The sequence below is a fragment of the Phalacrocorax carbo genome, chromosome 1, assembly GCF_963921805.1.
Source record: "Phalacrocorax carbo chromosome 1, bPhaCar2.1, whole genome shotgun sequence".
NCBI lineage: Eukaryota > Metazoa > Chordata > Aves > Suliformes > Phalacrocoracidae > Phalacrocorax > Phalacrocorax carbo.
This window is the reverse complement of record NC_087513.1, coordinates 34,723,510-34,746,248: the sequence shown is the minus strand read 5'-3', so window position 1 is coordinate 34,746,248 and position 22,739 is coordinate 34,723,510. Positions and strand designations below refer to the sequence as shown.

At 42.1% G+C, this 22,739-nt stretch overlaps 1 protein-coding gene across 1 annotated transcript; it reads left to right on the top strand.

Moving 5' to 3' along the window:
• Positions 1 to 336: 336 nt before the first annotated feature.
• On the top strand, positions 337 to 16,789 carry SLC38A2 (solute carrier family 38 member 2). The gene is made up of 16 exons (XM_064448326.1): positions 337 to 602; positions 1,226 to 1,407; positions 1,722 to 1,803; positions 1,928 to 2,043; positions 5,198 to 5,271; positions 5,366 to 5,458; positions 5,654 to 5,735; positions 8,738 to 8,820; positions 9,778 to 9,836; positions 9,966 to 10,115; positions 10,865 to 10,944; positions 11,041 to 11,141; positions 11,524 to 11,648; positions 12,270 to 12,414; positions 12,532 to 12,629; positions 13,375 to 16,789. Exons 2-16 carry the CDS (start codon positions 1,289 to 1,291, stop codon positions 13,471 to 13,473), a joined length of 1,506 nt encoding a protein of 501 aa, XP_064304396.1. The 5' UTR covers positions 337 to 602; positions 1,226 to 1,288; the 3' UTR covers positions 13,474 to 16,789.
• The last annotated feature ends 5,950 nt before the right edge of the window (positions 16,790 to 22,739 follow it).

The following is a 22,739-nucleotide window of genomic DNA, read 5'->3' as shown; positions in this document are numbered from 1 at the left end:
GCGGTGCTGCGGTCGCGCTGCGGGTGCTGCACCGGGCAGGTGGCAGCACCTCTCAGCCGGGCGCTCCCGACGGGCACCGCATCCGCGGTGAAACGCAACTGTCCCCAGCGTAAACACGGGAGAGGTGCCCGGCGCAGCCACCACTGCTGCCACGCGCCGGCGACCCCGCTCCCGACCCCGGCCCGGGCGCGCACCGGTGACCGCCTCCACCCCTCCCTCGCGCGCCCCGGCCCCGTCCCGCCGGCGGCGGGGCGTCGGGCGGGCCGGGCCGGCTGGGGCGGGGCGGGGGGTCCGGGGGGCGGCGCCGCGCCCGCATTCCTGCCTGAAGAGCGGCGGCGCCCCGAGGGGGCCGTCAGACCGGGAGCGACGCCGCCGCAGAGGCATCGACGCGATATTTTCTTTCCCTTCTATACCGCTAGCTTTTTTTTAATTATTTTTTAAGTGATTTTTCCCCCTACCTTTATTTATTTACGGTTTGTTTTCGCTGACGTTTTACAGCGAAGGGTTTATCCCCGCGCACGAAGCAGCAGCAGAGAGAGGAGCATCTCCCCCGTTCTGAGGCTTCGGGGAGGAAACCTCGCGTTCGAGCTCTTGTGGAGAAGGTACGGCGCGGCGACGCGGGAGGAGCGGGGCGAGCTGTCGGCCCCCGGGTGGGGATTTGGTCCTTAGCGCCGTTGTCCGGCGGCAGCCCCCCTCCCCAACCCTAGGCTGGCCGCCCAAGCCCCTGCCGGGCTCTGCCCGGAGGCGCGCCCAGGGATGCGCCGCTGCTGCATCCCGGGGAGGTGGAAAATTCCCGGGCGACTGCGGCGCAGTCCCGTCACCGTTGAAAGCGCCGGGATGCGCGGTGTCGCCGGCGGGAGTGGAGGGGGGCGCGGGTATAAACACGGCGGCGGCGGGACGGGAGGCTCCGGCGGCCGATGTGACAATCGCCCATCGGTGTTGCATCAGTCTCCGCCGCGGGGGGGGGGGGGGGGGCGGGGGGGGGGCGGTGCGGCGTGGCGGTGCCGCTGCTTCGTCCCGGTCCCTGCCGCCGCCCCGCCGCGGGGCTCACCTTTGTCTGTCCGCGCGCCCCCCGCCCGCCACGCGCGCTCCCCCCGCGCCCCCCCCTTCCCCACCCCCACCCCCCCGCGCTCCTCGCGCGCGCCTGGTACTTTTCCACTCGGCGGCGGGTGGGCGGTGGCAACGTGACGTGCTGCGGCACTGACGTCGCCTCCCACCTCCGCAGGCCCGGCGAGCCCCGCCGCCAAGGACAAAAGAGCGGCCGCCGACCCCCGGCACCGCCCCCGCCATGAGCAGCGCCGAGATGGGCAAGTTCAACATCTCCCCCGACGAGGACAGCAGCAGCTACAGCTCCAACAGCAACGACTTCAGCTACCCCTACCCCACCAAGCCCGCCGCCATGAAGAGGTGAGGGGGCTCCGCCGGCCCGGGAGGGGGGGGGGGCGGGGGGGGGCGCGGCACCCACCCGCGGGACCGCTTCAGCCCGAATTTGTAAGGCCGCCTCAGGTCTGCAGGTGTCGCGTGTTGGCACGCGTTAGAGACACACGGAGATGGCTGCAGCCGTAAACCCGCACGGCGCTTCGTGTACTGGGCTGAATGGCAGGTGGGGTGGGTCTTTTTGGGTCGTTTTGTTTGTTTACCTTTGAAACGGGAAATGCTGAACGGGAAGTGAGTATGCAAGTTGGCCGTGATGGTCACTAATAATGCAATTTTTTTTACAGCCACTATGCGGACATCGACCCAGAAAACCAAAATTTCTTGCTCGACTCCAATCTTGGAAAGAAGAAATATGAAACTCAGTATGTAAGTACACACCAGTGATGCTTAAAAAAATTTAAAAAATGCTTTATTGCCAAATGTATGTTTGTTTTAATTCTGAAACAAGTAATAACTTTCTACTAATTATTACCTATCTCCTTTTTCTCAGCATCCAGGTACGACTTCCTTTGGAATGTCAGTATTTAATCTGAGCAATGCTATTGTGGGTAGTGGCATCCTTGGTCTTTCTTATGCCATGGCTAACACTGGAATTGCTCTTTTTGTGTAAGTACCTTTTGGTTCATAAAAAAAAAAAAATCTTGCTACTGTGTAGTTCATAATGGAAAAATACTTGACATAAGAATATGACCTTTACAAAACAGCCAGTCATTGCCGTAGGTGCAGAATTGCACTTTAGGATTTATGGCTTGTTTTAAATTAAGAGATTGTGATACATTCAGAAGGAGTTGCAAAACTTAATCAGATTCATTGCACGTTCTGCAAGTGAAAAAAACATGTTACAGTGAATTTTCCCGTACTTAGCTGTAGTTTCTCCATGAATAACTGATAGACTTCCCTTGAAAATTACATGATCCAAGTGGAAAAAAGAGGTGCTACTTAACAGATTGAAGTCTGCGTTAACTTTTTCCTTCAGAGTTCACTGATTGAAATTAATGACAACAGAAACTTGTCGCTTAGTGGAAGTCATAATTGCACCAAAAGCACAGGATCAGGCTGAAAAGTTTAGAAGGAAAATGTAAGTGGAAGAGGATTGTTCTATTTGTCTCCTGCAAGTCTGGCCATGTCTACCCTTAAAAATTCCTGTGGCCGAGTCCTGCCGATGAGGGTTGTGGTCTCCTTCAGCTGCCATAGTTGTGCCCGTAGAGGTCCGATGTACTTACGCCAATAAAGAAATCCTTTCTATCACTATGCTTTTACTCAATTCAGGGAACTGGTTTCAGCTACACCTGTAAAAACCACTGTCTCCCTGTAAGGGAGGGATGTGGAATAACTGGCACGTCTTTATTGGTATGGCTTTATTAGCAAAGGCTATCGGGTGTAAGGCAAGACTGTAGTAACATAATTGGAAATGGCACGAGGAAACAATTATGTACGGTCCTTCTGAGTGCCCTGGGAACGTACATTTTTCATACACTGGAGGCAGTTCAGCTGACACAACACGTAATATCAGTGGCTGAGTGCAAATGGGAATCCATGGGTATGTTTAAAGGAACTTTGTGGTTTTATCCTGGAAATAAATAAATGTGCGGAATATTCAAGAAAAAGGGAAGAGTAACGTTTAATTCGAAATCTGCCTTACCTCTGTTGCCAGATTCTCAGAAAGCTGTAGGTCAGATTTACTTCCAGATACCTCACAGTGTATCAGTCTGCTGCTCAGGTTTCCTGAGGAAACTACCAATGTGTAAAGTTTTGATCTAAAGGATTTTATTTTAAATATATGGTGATTTATTAATTTTTTTCTAAGACTTTCACTTACTTAGACGATGCTAAACTGAATGAACGACTTAGCAGCATGAATTCAGAAGAGGTAGATACTTCATCTGTCTACACATCCGTTTCATGCTCTAAAGATGTTCTGCAGCGCATATAAGTAATCGGCGTAATGCACGTTAGAACATCTCTGAGGAGAGGAAAAAAAAGAATTTAAGGTTAGATACTTGAACAGATTTGCATACAATGGGGGTCCTTTTTTTTCTTCAGAAAAAAAAGTTCAAAACTGTCAATTTAACAGTTGGGTGCTGAGGTCATTTAGTTACCTTTTAATTTCCAGATACTGCATTCAGATTTATTTGTGTTAGTACTGAATTAAAGATAAGCTAGCTTGTTACCTTTCAAAACTTAGTATAGTTTGTAGAGTTCCAAGGCAGGAAAGCAGTCAATCACTGATGATACTGAGGATTTAGGATGACACTGGGGGCATTACAGATATCCTTTAATAACTAGGTTACAGATTCAGATCCAGATGCAGTTGATCGAGGCAGTAAATTCTTCAAAGACTCTGCGGAGTCACTTGTGTCAGTGCTGTGACTTGTCACTTATGTCAGCGCTAAATAAATGAATGATACGGTCTGGAAGCCATGATCTGAGTAGCTTCAAGATGAGTTTGCTGACTGATATTGTCAACACTGTAAGCAGCCATTCAAGGTTAGGACTGAGGGGTCCAGGATTTGTGCTGGTTTAATGAAATGTAGCCCTTGCATATCTCACTGTGCTGTTTCTGGTTGATGGCTGAATTAAATCCTCCCTGTCAGAAATACAGAGGTTTGTTTATGTGCCTGTGTTGGCATTGAATTGGCACAGTAACACAAGTTTCCTGGATTCCTTGTACAGATCTGTGAAGCTTCTCTCAGATGTTCTCGTTTCCAGCTTTGTGCTGTGTTTACTAATACCGCCAACATTAAAAATGACACAAAAGGAAATGTAAAGAGTACTCTGGGAACTCTAAATGGAGCTTGCCATTTTTGAGCAGATGTGCTGATTCTTAGGCTTCCTATAAAGCAAGAAGCTTCTTTCGGTGTAAGAAGGGCCAGGGCTTTTTTGAATGTACTGTAATTTTCCACTGTGTTCTTCAGCAGCTGAGAAGTTCCCCCTCTAGTGTTCCACTCCAGGAAGTGCATTTGTTGCGGGAGAGACTTGTTGAGAGATTCGAATTTTAGGTGTTGCAAATGTGTTTCTGGAAGTAATGTGTGTTGCGTGTAAAAGCTGTGGGGAAGATAAACAAATCACTAGCAGTTCCCATGTCAGCATGCATGAAGAGTAACTTGAGCAAAGAAAAGTTTTGTGTGTTTGGGGTTTTTTTAATGACAATAAATATGCATTTTGTTTGAAGAGACAGCTCTCAATACATCTTAATTTTCAGTCAGTTCTTGAAGGCTTTTGCAGTTTCATCGTTACATAAAAAAAGACATAACACAGGTTTAAGCTGAAAAGCTGATTTGTTTAAGACCAAGATAATCTTCAGTTTAGCTACAGTTAGTCACAACTCGGTGTTCAGTAGATTCATGACACACTGTTGAACAAGGGTAGGAAGACAGGAGAAATACAGTTTCTCACAATAATGCAAAACCATTCCCACAGATACTTCGTTACCTGATTTATATCAAATATAGCCATGTAGCCAATTCTAATGGCCTGACACTTGCCAGGGCTTATGCCACCTTACATTGCATCTAAGTGTTGTTTAATCCTGTACTAGAATTCCTCTGTAGGCCAGTGAAATGCATTTTAGTATAAAAGCCTTTCTAAACTAGGCATTAATTGGATTTTCAGAACGCTTTTAGCTGGCCTTAGAATCTACAGGTTTTTCCTAGATAATATTTTAATATGATTAATTTTTACATTTGATCCGCTTTTATTTAATAAGGTTACCATAAGTCATTTATGGCTATTAAAATTCTGTATGTTTTTCCCCCCTCAGGATACTCCTGCTGTTTGTCTCAATATTTTCCTTGTATTCGGTGCATCTCCTTTTGAAGACTGCCAATGAAGGAGGTATGGCAAACTACTGTGTTACAAACATCTGGTATTCGTTTCATATATCTTCGTGAAACACACCATTCTAATGGATTATTTTGTTTTCTTTTAGGATCTTTACTGTATGAACAGTTGGGAATGAAGGCATTTGGTATGGCTGGAAAACTTGCTGCTTCTGGATCAATTACAATGCAGAACATTGGAGGTGAGGGCAAGATCTTAAAGCATTTGTACTGTCAGTAGTAATTGTTCCCTACTTATTCTTGGAGACTTTTTTTTCACACAACATGTGTTCATTAACTGCTTGTGTTCAAGTGAAGTTATGAAACATGTTATGTGATTCTTGCATCTTGTGGCATATTCTATATTTGTAATGATCTATGATGTTATTCACCTACAGCTATGTCAAGCTACCTCTTCATAGTGAAATATGAGTTACCATTGGTCATCAAGACATTTATGAACATCGAAGAGACCACAGGGTAGGTGTTAGAACTCCTCATCAGAGAAACTATTAGGAGAAACAAACACGGAGACTGTATATATTTTTATATGAAGACCACGTTCGGTACAACATAGGGTAGCTTCTTACTCAGACAGAGATGCAGTAAGTTTGCCCTTCCCCTGAGTGCTCCACTTCATTTAGATCCAGCCTGTCCTGGGAAAAGGGTAGAAAAATAGAGGTATCGCACCATATTACAGAAAGCTGTTCTCTAACGAACATCAGGTAAGTGTTAATGTATGTACCAATCAGTGCATACTCTCGATAAGGAAAGGTAAATGTGGTTATGGTTGTTTGTTGTTGTTTTTTTTTTTCTTACTGTATTCCAACTGGTTTGGACTGATTATTTTGGTTTTCTAGTGTTAATATTGTGGGAAGTGATTAAATATAAGACTAAGGTGCAGTTATGTAATGAATGTCTTAAACAGTTCCCAAAAAGACATGGGAACTAAACATTGAACTAAACCAGAGTATACATGCCCAAGACTAAAATGGTGTATGCGCTGCCATTTAGCCCTGGAGACACACCTTGACTCCATAGTGGCTTTCCTGCTTGGCTTTAAAAGTGGGTGCCCTGGGTAGGGTTCACTTTATCTAACCAGGCCATCTGAAAGTTAGATTTTGAGCTAATTGTTACTCTGGTCTTCGTATAATCAGTGGAGAAAGGAGATCCTCTGTAGTGGTCAGTTCAGTGCACCTGGCTTAGACACCTGTTTTGGGCATCTCCAGAGAGCAATTTACCATGTCACTGTATTGAGAGGGTGTGTAAAAACAGCTATCTAAAACAAGATGCCTGACTTCAGATGGATAGAGTTAAGTGCTATAAATCTCACTCTTCAGAGTTGTACTTCTGTGCCTTGTCCTGAAGTGTCCCAGTCTTGAGAGGGCTGAGCAGCTCAAGACTCCAACTTACACCTAAGCCTGAGTTCAGAAGGTAGGCATTTTTCTGCCTGTGTTCCCCACGGGGTTCAAGCCATTTGGTGGTGTTCATACAGCTTGCTGATAGATATTGTCATGACAACAGTGCTAGCCATCTTTTTTTATTTTTTTTTATATTTTTTTTAATGTACTCAAAGAATGCAGCCACCCTATTTACTTAATAGTCTAATGTTTACAAATTCTATCCTGGGAATGTTCATTTCCCTCCTTTGGCTGAATTCAAGTCGTTATTTTCCACTTCTTAAGAAAGTCCCTGGAGTAGCCAGTACTTAAAAGGGGGCTTGGAGGCAAGTATTTTTAATTGTCCCATTTTCGGAGAATTCAACATCGGTTGCTGTTCAAGAGGGAAGCTTAAAGACTGTGAATCTCACTGGATACAGCTGCTGCTCTGCAAATCTGGCAGACAAAATTCAGAAACTGAGATTTGTATCTTCAGTGTTTTCTTGTTGGCTGGTACTGGGTAGCTGTACACTGGTTTAAAGTAAATCTTTTCTCAGTGCTCTGGCAATTGTGGACCCCATTTAACTGACTCTCTCCATGCATTGCTTAGGGGAGTCTGGGTGGCTACCACTGGCATGGATTCCACTCTGGCAGCCTGGTGCCTAAAATGTAAGCACTTACCTGTTTGAATCTCCCAAAATAAAGCTGACTGTAAAAGAAAGTACTCTGGAATTCTGAGATTAATATTACAGATACTAGCTCTATTATTAAAATTCGTTTAGCAATTTTTAAAATACTCAGCTGTGTTTTAAGGCTGTGCAATCCCATTTTTTTACCCTTCAGCACAGAAGAACTTTTAAGTCCTTGGTCTGGAAGTCGGGATGGCCTTCACGTGGTGCATGCACAGCAACAGTGCACGTTCTTATGACTATCAAATGCAAGGAATCTGTGCTGCGATTTCTTGTAAAGACTACTAAATTTTAGAAAGAGGGAATAAAAGGTACATGACATTAATGTCCTACACATCTGAACTTTCTAAAATACATTTTTTACATTGAGTTACCACAGATGAAACTGGAGAGAGAGATGACCAAATTGTTTCTGCTTTTACTAATAAATCCAGAGCAAGCCTGTTAAAGTTATTTCACATTTCCACTAGCATATATAGGCTTATAATTCAGCAGTTGAGTTTGAATGCACAAATTTCCAATCGGGTCATTAATTTTTTCTTCATTTACCTAAATACTAGACATTTTAAATAAAATACTGTTAGCTGATACCATAACAGGATATAAAGTATTAATACTTGGGGATGAATGATTGCTGTTACTTGACTTGCTTGAAGCATGTAGGATGTTCCTGTAGGGCAGATGAAGAAAGCAGTTACCCTGCCACGATTAAATACTCAAGATAAGTTTTTCTGTTAGTTCAGTGAAATGGCATTGTATTTACACAGATCTAACTTTGGTTTTCTGTGTTTCAAAGGAAGATGTTAATCTTCTAACACTCCAAAATGTTTTGTCAAAAAATAGCTGCTGCTTCTTATAGTTTCCCTACTGAAAGGGACTAAACGTGCCTCCAAGAGACTCCCAGTGCTTGTTGGAGTTTTCTCGGCCAGTGGGCTTGAGCTATGGCCTTAACTCCAGCCCTCATCTGTTTTTCTTTAATACCCGCAGGCTACCCAACAGAATTCTATTTCCATTAAAAGTGGATCACCACCCTGCTGGGGCCTTGCAATATTCTAATATATCTGGAGAGCTGGGAACCAACTTTTAAGCAAATTACTATTTTTCCACCATTGATCCCAGTTGACTTCTTTTCTGACCAGTCATTTACTTTCCTGTCTTCTGACTTTCAGATGCATATTAATTTTAGAAAAGGACACTAAAGGAAAGGCACAATGCAGGTTTGGGGTGAGATAAGATGTTATTGCAGGGTTTTAGGCCCATACAGTAAGTTGAATGCTAGTCTTCTGTGACATCAGGTACTACATTTTTTTTTTAAGAAGCCGTATGTTGTAGGAGAAGATAAGAGTGAAAACTAAAGAGCAAACGTCATTTTTAAATACTTTGATTACTTACAAATACTACCTTTTTTCTACAGAGAATGGTATCTTAACGGTGACTATTTAGTGCTGCTGGTGTCTCTCATCGTCATTCTTCCCCTGTCCTTGCTGAAAAATTTAGGTAAGCAGCAGAGTACAATCAAAATAAAATGCACTGAAAACATTGTGGGGAAATACAATGTGGAGAACAGCTGCCTCCAAACTTGTCTCTTGGGACTAATCAGTGTTTAGATAATTGCTGTCAGTCTACTGAAAAAAAACTAATTTAAAGAGATCAAGACAAGTATCTTAAGTTACAGATGTGCTTGTGAAAAACGAAAGGTCAATAGATAGGGTAGCTTTAGAACAAGGCTCAACAGTAACTTTTTGTTTGTGTTCTAATCGCAACGTTTGACCTAGTTTGATCAGTAGTGAAATAGTATAATATTGTTACTAGCTATCCTGCAACAGTCCCAGAAAAATAGGTATGCTAGGCCTGGACAGTTAAATTGTCTTTGTCATGTAAATAGAAGTCAGCTCTTTCATTTTAGATCCCAAGCAGTAGCAGAATATTCATACCAGTTGCTTTATCTGAAATGGCTGTAATTCAGTGATATATATGAATAATTCAAGTAACATGCCATTTGTTCAGAGAATCCTGTAGTGGAACCTTACTAACTGAGAGTCTTGATGTGAACTACTTCCTCAAGCCACTACTTTCTTCAAATTAAGTGATTCAATAAGAACAGAAGGGAAAAGGCTAAGTTATCTCACAGTGCATTGTATTAGAATTAATCCTATAATCATTCCTGGTGTATAATAAGCAATTCACATGGTGTGGGGTTTTGTTGTGGGTGTGGTTTTCATTAATATTACAGACTCACTGTATGTGCAGACCCTAATGTGTCTTTGAGAACTTTCAGATCTGGGTTGAGATGAGCGGAAAGTCAGTGAATAATTAACTTGTTCTATGTAACGCTAAGAAAATGGCAACCTAAAGAGATCACTGACAGAATATATTATGTAATAATGTTATGGCTTGAATGGTGTTTCTGTTTATTGTACCTTAGACATTTTTTTTTTTCTGTCTTGAACACAGGATATTTGGGCTATACCAGTGGCTTTTCCTTACTTTGCATGGTCTTCTTTCTGATTGTGGTAAGTATAACCTTGTAGACTTCCAGTGCTTGTAAAACTGCATTTCAAGGGAAAATTAAACACAGTTTCTGAAAAGTTTCACATATTGCATTAGTCAAAGTAACAATAAATGCACGGTTTTATTTCTAGGTAATTTGGAAGATGTTTCAGATTCCTTGTCCTATGGACAGTGACATCCTGAACATGACGTTAGTAAATGTGACACTGGCACCTTTGGTAGATGAAAACATAACAAGTGACGATGTGTGCAAGCCAAAATATTTCATCTTCAATTCACAGGTAACTGACTAAAAGACTCAGTTGAAATAACTGAGAGACTAAATACATAGCAGATAAACTGAGTCATTCTATTCCTTCAAGTAATTGCCCAGTTGTAAACTTGGGATGTACTAAGACTTCCTGTTCCAGTAGAGTTAGGCAGTGTTTGCCTCCTGTAGACTGGGTGTTTCCACACTCCAAATACACAGAAATTAGAGGAGCTTGAGGTGCCTGCCCGAGATGAGTGGCAATAAATGCATATCTCATTCTTCAGCCCAGCATTTCTCAGGCTTTCTCAAGTAAGTTAGTAAAGCATTTTAAAAAGCAGATTACAGAAGATGAAGTAAATAGTAAAAGCATGCAAATGGGAAATGTATGCCAGGGTTTGGAATAGACTCTTAAGTTCCCAGTCACAAAGACTTGACTCTCATTAATGCTCCCAGTTACAGTGGTAAATCCCCATATATGGGGAAGAAGTATGTGTAATAGCCCATACCAAGGTCAGGCTATAATTCCGAATGCAAATACGTTCAGCTCAGCATGGACCTTTAGTGAGATTTGAGAGTATTTGGTAACTCAGGGTCTGGGTTTAAGAAAATATGAACCTGTTTTATTTATTTGCCAAAGTTTCAATTGTAAAGAATAGCTAGTCTTCATCAAAAACTAAAATGATGCCTAAGTCAAAACCGAAAAATCTGTGATTTTTCTTTTTTAAAACTAAATTTCTAATGTCTGTTCAGATACTTAAGAGAGATACTTCTGTTTTTCAGACTGTCTATGCTGTCCCAATCCTAACATTTTCTTTTGTCTGCCATCCTGCAATTCTTCCTATCTATGAAGAACTGAAAAGGTAAATGTTAGATATGCACCTGCAATTTCACTACACAAACAAAAGTAGTATAAAACAGGATGTTCTCATTGCTAACAATGTTTCTTTTTCTTACAGCCGAAGCCGTAAAAGAATGATGAATGTGTCCTATGTATCTTTTTTTGCCATGTTCCTCATGTATTTATTGGCTGCTCTCTTTGGATACCTGACATTTTATGGTGATTATAACCTTCTTTTTTTCTTTTAAATGAATTACATTCTGCAAAACCACAGTATTATTTTTAATATAGAGCAGGCAAGCATTTATTAGGGGTTCTAAATATATGCTGTTTGTTGGGGGTGCTTAAAATCTTTTATAAGTGCACGCCCAAAAGGAGATCAGTAGTAGAATTAGGCCCAAGGCACAGGATTAGAACTGGATTAAAACAGATCCAGTGCCTCCAAGTTATCCCTTTGTAAAATGGAGATGTGCTTAGAGGAGCTGTTGATGCTTTCAGTTCATATTGCTGTGACTGCAAAATTCACTTAAGATTTAGAGCAGAAGCGGTTGTTTGAGAAGTATGTCAACTACATCTAATTAAAACACTGTTTTCTTTATAGGAAAAGTTGAACCAGAACTGCTTCATACCTATTCTGCTTATCTGGGTGCTGATGTTCTTCTTCTTATTGTGCGTCTTGCTGTACTTATGGCTGTAACCCTTACTGTACCTGTAGTAATTTTCCCAGTAAGTAATTTATTTTTTTAATCTTACTACCATTTTTTATTTTCATCACCTGTCCTGCTGCAGTCATTTACTGATTTGGCAACTCCCATTTATAGAATCTTTTCTTAACTGGAAAAGGGAATTTATTCCAATAAGCTTGATGAAATATCTCCATACTGTTAATTCAAATAAATAATTAGGCAGCATTTATAAAGCAGTAGATACAAATATATTCAGTTATATTGTTTTCCTCATATGGTTTAACTGGGGGAGTGGAACAGGTTGCCCCTTTATGAAAGTACTTGCACAATTGTATTATCAACTTAGAAAAGTCAGTGTGTTACAGACAGACATTTTTCCTTGTGTTTTCTCTGGCTGTGCTTTGAAAGTCTAAATCACTGAAAAGAAAAACAGACCAGAAACACAGAGCTGCCTTTCAAGTGTGGGAAGTAAATACTGTCAAAAAATATTTCCATGTCTTTCAACTTTTACTAAAATCTGTAGTGTTCAGGAAAATTATGTTAATACAGTTTCAGAAGGAAGGTCTAATTCAGGTGGCAGTCCCTGACTTCTACAGTGAAGACTAAAGTGTGTTGTTTTTTTTCTCTCTCTCTCCCCTCCCCCCCCCCCCCCCCCCCAAAGATCCGCAGTTCCATTACCCAGCTGTTGTGGGCAGGGAAGGAGTTCAGCTGGTGGCGTCACTGTTTCATTACATTTGCTCTTCTGGCATTTACCATCATGCTTGTTATCTTCGTCCCTACTATCCGAGACATCTTTGGATTCATTGGTAAGCATTTTCACGTCAGTTCAAGCAGTCTTTCGAATCTCAGAAAATGCCGTTCCAATCTAATTAAATTATATTTACCTGTTTATGAATAATTATTTCTATGCTTTTTAAATACAGGTGCATCTGCAGCTGCCATGCTGATCTTCATACTTCCTTCTGCCTTCTATATCAAATTAGTGAAGAAAGAACCAATGAAGTCAGTGCAAAAGATTGGGGTATGTATAGACAAATATGTAATAGTTACACTTGCTTACCACTTCAGAGCAAGAACTTCAGTTTCCTTCTTCACAGCTGAACAGTTTTGAAGTCCTGGTGAAGGTAGTCAGTGAATTGGCATTTAATGTTGTCTTAGTTAATGCGTGGGAGTTGGATGGGTACTCAAAACTGAGGAGAGAGCCATCACGAGACTCAGTGCACTCCAGTGACTTCTCTCACCCTCCGCCCCCAATCTCAACAACAGTTGGGTCATTCTGTTGCTGATAGGAACCACATGTCAACAGATTACCCTTAACAGCTATACGAAAACAGTCTTGTCATTTTCTTTGAATTTTTCTTTCAAGATTTATTTACGTAATTTACCCCTTAAAGCTGACCTCCACCGACCATTTGAGTCATCCGACTTATCTTGGAGCTCTGACTGGTCTTAGACACACGGACTTGGAAGCAAATCCTAGATATACTGAATCAGAGTCAAGTCAGCACAGTGGCACAGCCTGACTGGTAGCAGCAGCTACATTAATTTACCTCAGTTGAGGTTGAGGTCTGCTATGCTGAAAATAAATGTACTTTTTTATTTGAAAAAGGGCCCCAAGTATGAGGATACATATCTCCTTATTGTTTACTGTGATCTTGTCTTTTTTACTTTGCCCTCTGTGAGCAATGGCATTTGTGCCATAAATGGGCATGACTTCATGTGTTAGTAGCAGAAACTTAAATACTTCTTTTATGTTTTCTTTTCAGGCTGCATTCTTCTTTCTAAGTGGTATACTTGTGATGACTGGGTGTATGACACTGATTATTCTAGACTGGACCCAGGATGTTGCATCCGATGGGCATTAACTGTCCTGGTTGAATCTTTAATGCTCCACTTCACATGCCAGTGTTCGCTCAGATACCTACTGAGAATGAAAACGAGCTATTCAGCTTCCTTTAAAATGCAGATTCTTTGTTGATGGTTCTTCTGATTGTAGAATACCCGAATTCTGTCTTTAAGAAACTATTCTGCATGATGGAAGTGGATATTAACATCAAACCACGTGAGTGTCTGGCTGAAGGAAGTGACAACTTTATTCCATTCCAGAGAATGGACAGAACTCTCTGTAGACTTTTATCAAGCCATGTTTGGCTTTTGTCATTGTTACTTGGATATTTTGTTATTTTACTTGAATGTGCCTAATGGAACCAATTGGTGTGAGAAATAACTCTTTAATTTACAGCAAAGTGTTTAAATAACCAATGAGAGAGAGAGAGAAATGCTATTATTTTTTGTACCAAAAAATTCTTATGGACCTCAAAAGCACTACTTTGACTTTAAGAAACATTTTCCTAAAAAGAATGAAAGAATAACATAGAAGAGCTCATAAAAATATTTAATTGGTGTCCTAAATTAAACTTAGTTTGCCTTTCTGTAGAGGCATAATGAGAAGAAATTTTATTTAAAAAAATACAGAAAATTAATCAGTTCGTCAAAATTCTCTAATTATAAATGCTTCCCATGAAATACACTTAGCTCAAAGTAGAGTGAAAATAATCCTGAAAATAAATTGTCAGCTTACTTAAGTAACTACAGTTACCTTAATTCCCAAATTGGTGTGGAAACCCAAATTCTCAAGCTTTAAAAAACCCACCCTTTAGAAGGGGTACATTTGAGGAAGACGTAGCTAATCTAGAAATTGTAAAGATGGTGTTGATGTTACCCTTCTCGAGGTACTCAATAGTGCAATTGGGTAAAACAGGGTTTGGGGGTTTTGCTTTTTTTCAGTTGTGGTTTGTTTGTTGTTTTTTTTTTCCTGTTACAAACTGAATGGCACCGGAGCATCTCATGCCATTAATGTAAAACTCCTTCCTGGAGTTCTGTCCGTTAATAAGGTCCATTGTCAGTTGTAGCAATGTTTGTTGTTTTTTTTTGTTTTGGTTTGGGGGTTTTTTGTTTCTTTTTTTTCCTTCTGTCCAATCTGTCTTGAAACGCTCTGTAGGATAACAAAAAGGACCTAATGTAGTTTACTAGTTGTATAATATTCAAAAAGTGTACAGTGTTTCTCAAATTACTTATCCATTATTGGATTTTGAACTACTTGACTATTCAATAGTTTCTGAGTCAAATCCACAAAGTAACTGCACCAGTATTTCATGCTTGGTACAAACTCTCTTCGCATACACAACTGGGATTCCTCTTGCAATTTATACTCTATAGTAGTATTGAAGATAACCTCATAGACTGGGTAGTCATCTCATACTTGTTTGCTTCAGAAATAGATAAGTTCCTATGAGCCCTAGTTAGCTAGCTGATGAAACAGGTGCTGTATGATTGTGATGAGCTGTTTTGTTTCTAGTGCATGTTTACTCTTTCATTCTTATCCCAGGCTGAAGAGAAATAACACTTGTAGAACAGCATACTTGGCTTATAAGAGGTTCTCAAACACAACAATATTGGGTACAAAAGCCTAGATAGAAGTTATTAATGAAATAATCATGGCAATGTGGTCAACTGTCTTCATCTGACATGATGCTTTAAGAATCTGATATACAAAGTTCCACTTGGTCCCTGTGTTAGAAGGAACAAGAGAGGGCCTGTAATCCATTGACTAAACAGTGCCTGAGACATTCTTTGCTCTTGTAGAATTAATCGGGAACAAATCTAAATGATAGTCCCTGTTTGGCAGGTAATGGCAATCTCTGCCCAGCCATTTAAAATCTGTGGAAAAAATTGCAGGTATTTTGTGTTTATATTTCTGCATGACTGTGAGTACTGGTCACTAAGTCTGTGGTGTGAAACTGTAATGAGAAGTTAGATTCCTCTTGTGTTGTTCGTATTATTAGTCTGGTGGTACTCAACTGGCAATTATCGATCCCGGAGTCAGCACTGGCCAATGCTCCTTAGGTACTTCTCTGCCTCAGGTACTGGACATCCGTGGCTAACTATCCTGCGTTACCTGATCTCCACGGAAGTGCTGAGCGTGTGCCTCCTCAGTACTTTGGCAGCTTTTCTTCTTCCTCTCTGCAAACATAGAAAGACGGAAGAGGATTAAAATGTTGTCTGCCTTTGAGCGATTTGTAGCACATAAGGGATGAAGCGCTTCCCTTGCCAGCATTTACAAGAAGAAAAAAGAAACGAAGTGAGAAACAGCCTCCTTTCTCTCAGTAACCCTGGAAGAGGAAGGAGGTGTAAATGAGAAGCTGCTACACAGTCCTTCTCAGCAGCCAGAGAGGGGGAAGCTTTTGGTGATGACGCCTCATAATACATCATACATGTCACTTAATTCTCTGAATGTAGCAGTTTCCAGATTTTACATGATGTGTTATATTATTTGATGACTGGCTCTCCACCTGCAACAGTTGAGTTCCACTTGGCTGGGTTGATTTCCAACAGCTGAATTATTTAATTATATGAATTTTTTTCAAACCTGTCTTCTTAAAGTTACCTACGTTACAAACCACCTAAAAGAGCAGCTTCAGTATTAAACCACTGTTCTGTCACCTCAGTTAGGCATTGTCTTCCATGATATTTCAGTCATAAATGTAACATGTTATTTATAAAACATTAATCCATTAAAACTAAACCTATTTTTCAGTATTTATGATAGTCTATTGTAAATAACTGTATGTTTGTATATAATGTATATAATGCAGGTTTGGGACTTGGTATTTCTGTATATATTCCTCTCTCATTGCTGATAGTTACATCATTTCAAGGAGTTGTTCGTGCCGTACATCTGTATAACAACTGTCAAAGGAAAGATTCTTAAACAACAAGATGTAATGCCTGTAACCATGGCAGAAATGTGTTACACCGAATGTGTACAAGAGAACACTAAGATTGTATTTATTACAAATGTATATGTTGCAATAAACACAGGAGTCACTTGGGTCCATAAAAAGCATCATTCAGGTTCATGTGTACTTTTAGTCTAAAATTTACCTTGGATGTTACGATTTCCTGAATGCAGCAACTTAACAGCTTTTACGATCTAACCTATTTGTTAGGCCACCGAATTCAGGCATCCTGCGGTACATCTGTGTACATAATGTAAATATTCACTGTATTCTTAGAGGCCAACTGTCTAGCAACAGTTGTTGGCAGACCTTGCAACACAGTTTCAATGAAACATTGTATGTTTGTTTTAAATGAAATAAATAAATAAATGGGCAATCCTGAGCAATGTTGTGGTGGCTTGGGGGTGGGGGAGGTATTTAAAGGTGATACTAGAAGAGTATCTTTACTTTCATGCACTTTTAGCTCACTTAAGAGCACTTTTCAGGAGGGCGGGTGGGGAATAGCATACAACTAAGCCCTTGATTTATGACATTACAAGAGTAAACAGAACAAGTCTGGACATTAAAGAAAATGAGAGATTAAATTCTACAAGGAACCTGTATTATTTCTTGCAGTACAGGCGTATCTGGAGACAAGACTTTATGTGTTAGATCTTGCATAAGTGTAATAAATGAGTGTGTTGTGCCAAAATCCTATGCCATTTTCCTGCAACTCAATCTCCAGGAGAATAACTGCTGCTGTAAAAAATTTCAGAACCGGTGCATCTGTTTCACTTGTGTTTTAGCAATCAGATACGAACCAAGTGCAGCATATCGGGTCTTTGTTCTCCAGAAATCTATTGACCCACGTGAATCTTTGTCATTCCCAAATATTAAGAATGGGGTGTGAGAGGCAGTGGAGGTGTACCTCGGTGTGTTACGTACACAACAAAACACTATATGAAAGGAATATTAAAGAGGCATAGTTAAAGTACCCTGAAATTGGGAAATGCCTCAGTTAAGGTTGCTTTAATTGCATGATCACATAGTATTTTTCACTGGAACCCCCACCGAGTAGTTATTATTTTTGATCACGTTTTCTATGTGTTCACAGCATTTATGTATTTGCTTAGTCCAAAGCCCATCCTGATGAGGGATTAATATCCACATTTCTCTCTCTCTAGTTCTCATTTTAATGCCATCTTTGTGGAACACAAATAATTACTCATTTTCACAGTGTTGCAGGCCTCTAAGAAGGTGTTAATCAGTTTTCGGGCTGGGGACCTGAAGTGTGGAGGGGCAGCACTGTGAAGCAGCCATGCATTTGAGTCCACAGTTTGATGCCCTGAGCTTGCTTATTCCGTATTTCAGCATTTCCTTACATGCATCTGAAGCATAACTGCACACAGGTTTTGAGTGATCGTCGTTCTTGAAATGAGAACCCTAAGCATCAAGTTAATCACTTGGGAACGGTGGTCACGCGGGCAAGTGCTCATTCCCACAGCTTGCCTACTGTCACACAGGAATTTCATAGCAGTAGAGAAGCCCTTTCCCTAGAAAGCCGCTCGACTAGTTGAATGATTAAGCCCACCTCGCCGCAGTCAGGCATTCCATCAGCTTTAATAATAGGTGAAGTAGTCTTTTCCACATGCTTCTGATTCCTCCCAAGAGCTGGCTCACCCTGTGTCATGCATGAGACGGTGCAATAATTAAAAAAAAAAATTAGAAGTTACATTGTGTGACAGTGTCTAAAATCCCATGCTTTGAACTTCTTTACCCACCACAAGGCCTTTGCCTCAGAAGAGGGATAAGCAGTCACTTAGCGTTTGTTCACAATGCTGAGACTTGGGAATCTCTCGAGGCCTCTGCAGGTGAGAGATGGCATCTTTACTTCCCTCTGGTTCCCCTGAAGTTTACCTCTTTTTCCTCCCTGGCCTTGCCAAGCCTGTTCTGTCCCAAGATCGTGCCTAGGCACCTCACCCCCAAGTGTTTGTGCAGCAGCTGGATCACATGAGGTCGTGCCCTAACGTCCCCCCTGGCTTAGCTGTACATCTGTTCGTAGGGCAGCACGGCTCCCATTCGGTCTGTGTGCCCAGGTTTCCTTTCTGGAGAAACAGAGCAAAGGGTGGCTGGTGTATGCTCAGGTTTCAGCACCAGAAGGAGCTGAGATGCCACGAGGGAACCCCCAGTCCTGTCCTTCCTGGAATGTGGACATGCCATCCCATCTCCAGTGCAGATATGCCCAGCGCCTGCTTCCTCGGCCTTTCTGGTTTCAGCCTTTAGAGTGTGACAGTCTAAACCCCGCCTACTTTCATGTGCATTTCCGTTTGTCTTTTTGCACAGCTGGTTTTGGCTGTCATGAGGTGAGCTCTGTCACTCTTGCTCTGACCCCAGTCCCCATTTGCCAGCTCCCCAGCAACACCACCTTTCCCAGGTCCTCCTGCGAGCCACCTTCCCTCATCTTACTACCTTCCTGACTACGTGCCTGCCAAAGTCCTGTTCCCACCCTTCCGCATTCACTTTACTCAGGCACAGCTAGAAACATCTTCCTTTGATTTTCCTAGTCTCTGCCCAGCTGGTCTCCTTATCTCCACCCTAACTACATGCCTTATTTTCTTGTTCTCTGAGCATCCCTCCAGCCCTGGCTCTCCAGCACGGACTCCTTCGGAGGCCTGGAAAAGCCCACTTCCACACTCAGTGCAGGCACCTCTTGTCCCTCCAGCCTTTGGCTGAGCGCAAAGCCTTGCTGCAGAGAATGGGTGGGGCAACTTTTCCCAGGAAAATAATGATTCATTAGTTTACTACAGGAAAATGTCCTCTTTTCCCCCGATTCTATTCTCAAAAGGGCCAAATCATTTAGGCTGATTGTTTTTCCACACAAATGCATAAAAAACATCACCTTGCTGCAGTGACTTGTAATGGAAAATGTCAGGAGACATATCTGAAGCTAGGTAACATTTAAAAGAACAGAAACGTATTCCAGTAAGAGAACAGTCAGGTAATCACAGTTACAGGTGGCATCATCAACCATGGTTGAAAATGTTATTTAAATTAGAAACAAGTGCTTGTCGTGGTTTAGCCCCAGTCAGCAACAAAGCACCACACAGCCGCTCGCTCACTCTCCCCACCCTTGTGGGACAGGGGAGAGAATCAGAAGAGAAAACCTGTGAGAAAAACTCATGGGTTGAGATAAGGACAGTTTAATAGGTAAAGCAAAAGCTGTGCGTGGAAGCAAAGCAGAACAAGGAATCCATTCACTCCTTCCCATGGGCAGGCAAGTTCTCAGCCATCTCCAGGAAAGCAGGGCTCCATCACACGTAATGGTTACTTGGGAAGACAAACGCCATTACTCCAAATGTCCCCCCTTTCCTTCTTCTTTCCCCAGCTTTATATGCTGAGCATGGCGTCATATGGCATGGAATATCCCGTCGGTCAGTTGGGGTCAGCTGTCTTGGCTGTGTCCCCTCCCAGCTTCTTGCGCCCCTGGCAGACCATGAGGAGCTGAAAAAGTCCTTGACTAGTGTGAGCACTACTGAGCAACAAATAAAACATCTCCGCATTATCAACACTGTTTTCAGCACAAATCCAAAACATAACCCCATATTAGCTACTACGAAGAAAAATAACTCTATTCCAGGTGAAACCAGGACAGTGCTACTTTTTATTTTCATTATTATTTATATATATATATTAAAAAGGGTAAAAAGGTTTCCCATTTGCAGAACATAAATTGATAGGAAATGCATGTCGGATAGCTACTAACAATAACGTAGAAATTCAGTATGGGTCTTGAAAAAGAAGCGTAGCTTATATCAGTAGCTTTTTGGTGATCTTTAAAAGTATTCTTTACATCATCTCCAAACAGCTCAGATTGCAGCAAAATTAAATGGAGCCAAGTGAAGTGCTGTGGGTATTCCCAAATGCTCAGGAGTTATTGGGCTGGGGCAAATGTGGTCAACCAGGCACCTGCCTTTTGTTAAAATAAGTACCAGTACTTGAACAGCCAATATTGCTCCTTCATTTAATTGCACTGCATTAAATGATTTCAGTAAAATAATTTAATGCAGTGGTAGAGCATATATTGGGGCTGGAGCCCAGGTTGCTACACAGATCAGATACACAGACAAGTCTCATGAGAGGCAGCTTGGACTGGGAGCTGCCCCCTGGGCACCTCACCCTGGCTGCAGCTGTGTCACCTGGACCCCACCGAGGACTTGGGCGATGAATAAAACTGGCAGGCGCTTCTCACTGTGGGCAGGACACAGGGAGTGTGCCCCAGGACCGCGGCTGAGGAAAACGCTAAGATGGCCATCAAAAAGGCCACAGCAGAGCTGCAACTTTGTGCATACATGGAGAGTAGCCATGGAGAGCATGAACAGTTTCCCTCTGTGTCCATCAGAAAATGGTGGCAACCAGGAGACCTTCAGAAGATTGGTTTGAAAACAGCTGCCACTAAAATGTTTGCATTTGTGCTTGCTGTTTTGACCCCACTGGGGAGGCATCAGCTATGCTGTTGCTCTGCAAGGATTACCGGACTCCAAATGAAAATGGCATGTGAGGGATGCATTTTTCCAGGGAACAAGTGAGAAAGTTCATAAGAATACCAGCCGCAGGAAACCGAACTGTCAGGAGAAGCTGCTGAAGAGTTACCAGAGGCCAGCTCTGGGTGCAAGTATTTCCTGCCGAGAAGCAGTGCCGGGAGCAGCAAGCCTCCTGCGTACACCGGCCCACCCACAGAGACGGAGCCAAAATGTCTTGACTGCAGGAAATGATGAAATCTGCACTAATACCGACCAACCACCCATGGGAGCCATCCATAGCCTCCTGCCATCGCCCAGCTTGGCTGCAGGCTTCCCACTTCTGCAAGATTTTGGCACTTGCCCTCTTGCCAAAGATCAGATGGGTCTCTCGCCTTACTGGTGATGTTTCCGAGCACAAATAAGACATGTTCTTCTAATCAGGTTATTAAAACCACAGGTTTCCCAAGAAACATTTTGAAGTAAATGAGTCATGCCTGATGACTCTGGTTTGGGGTGACTCTCTGTGTGTGTCTGTGTGTCCACACTGGGAACAGAGGGTACAACGGCTCTTCTAATCTACTTGGATTTACCTGGAAAAACAACAAAAAGTAAAATGGGGAGGTGAAGCCCACAAGTCCCCCTTCTAGTAAACTAGACAAGAACCAAGAGTGATTTCCACACCTACATTGTTTTTCTCAGTCCCAGAAAGGTCTAGGATTCTCCAAATTCCTCTATGCACATTGTACTTTCTGAAGCCTCTACTCACTCTGGTAGCCACAGTGAGCTGGCCTTTAATCTCCATTTCTTCTGAGAGAGCATTCATTTCAAGCATGCCATATTTCACATAGCTGGCTCCTTCAGATCTTAAACAGCTGACTTCGACCCCCAATTGATTATAAGGTGTAAATGCAGCAGCCTTTCCTTTCCCAGGATCCAGCCCTGAGTTCTGTGGCGAGCTCCTCTAAACTACCAAATTAAATACAGGCCATGTCACCAGCTGGGTGACACTGGCGTATGAGCTGTGTTTCAAAACTGACTCAGTAGTTTAACGTAAAACAAATGTTTTTGGTTTTTTGCTGCCACAGATTTCCAGCAGCCATCGTGGTAGGTCCAATGCAGCACCTCACTACTCCTGCACTTAACAGAGCCAGTTTCCATCTTGTGGTTAAATTTCTTAGCCTATTTAAATGATCTATATCTCAGATCAACACACTGCTTACCTCCAAGTCCCAGTGGAGAAGTCCTATGACGGTTATTATGTCTGAGCACGGCTAACTGCTAGAATCTGTTCTCCCCTGCAAATTTTAGTTTGGCAAGGAACAGCAGTCTTCTCTTCTGCATTTTCTAGTAGCAACTTGACCAAAACTAAACCCCTGAAGTGTTTCCTTTCTTACTTGTGTATGGATAAGTGTGGGAAAGAATCAGACCCTATCTTTGTCATCCAGAAATTTTGGAGAACCATGAAATCCTTTGGATTTCATCAATAGCATCAATAACTACTTGGAACAGCTGCTTTGATTGCCTTCTTATTTTTATACACACTGAGAAAATTTAAACACATGGAACCTAAGGTACTGTAGCAAATTATTTTGTTTCTGTCGGTTCTGCTTTATCTGAGTCAAGTTGCCCATGTGATTCAGACTTTTCCCTTGCTGTAGTGACTAGCCATGGTGCTTTCCCTGTCTGCGCACAGTGAGCTATTATACACAGTCCAATAACACAGAGATAAAACTATGGAAGTTCCTCTGCAAAATCTTTCCCGCTTTCATTTCTTTTGCTCTTCTTCAGACGTTGTAGCTTTTCCTTCTCCCCTCCACCACAGACACCCAAACC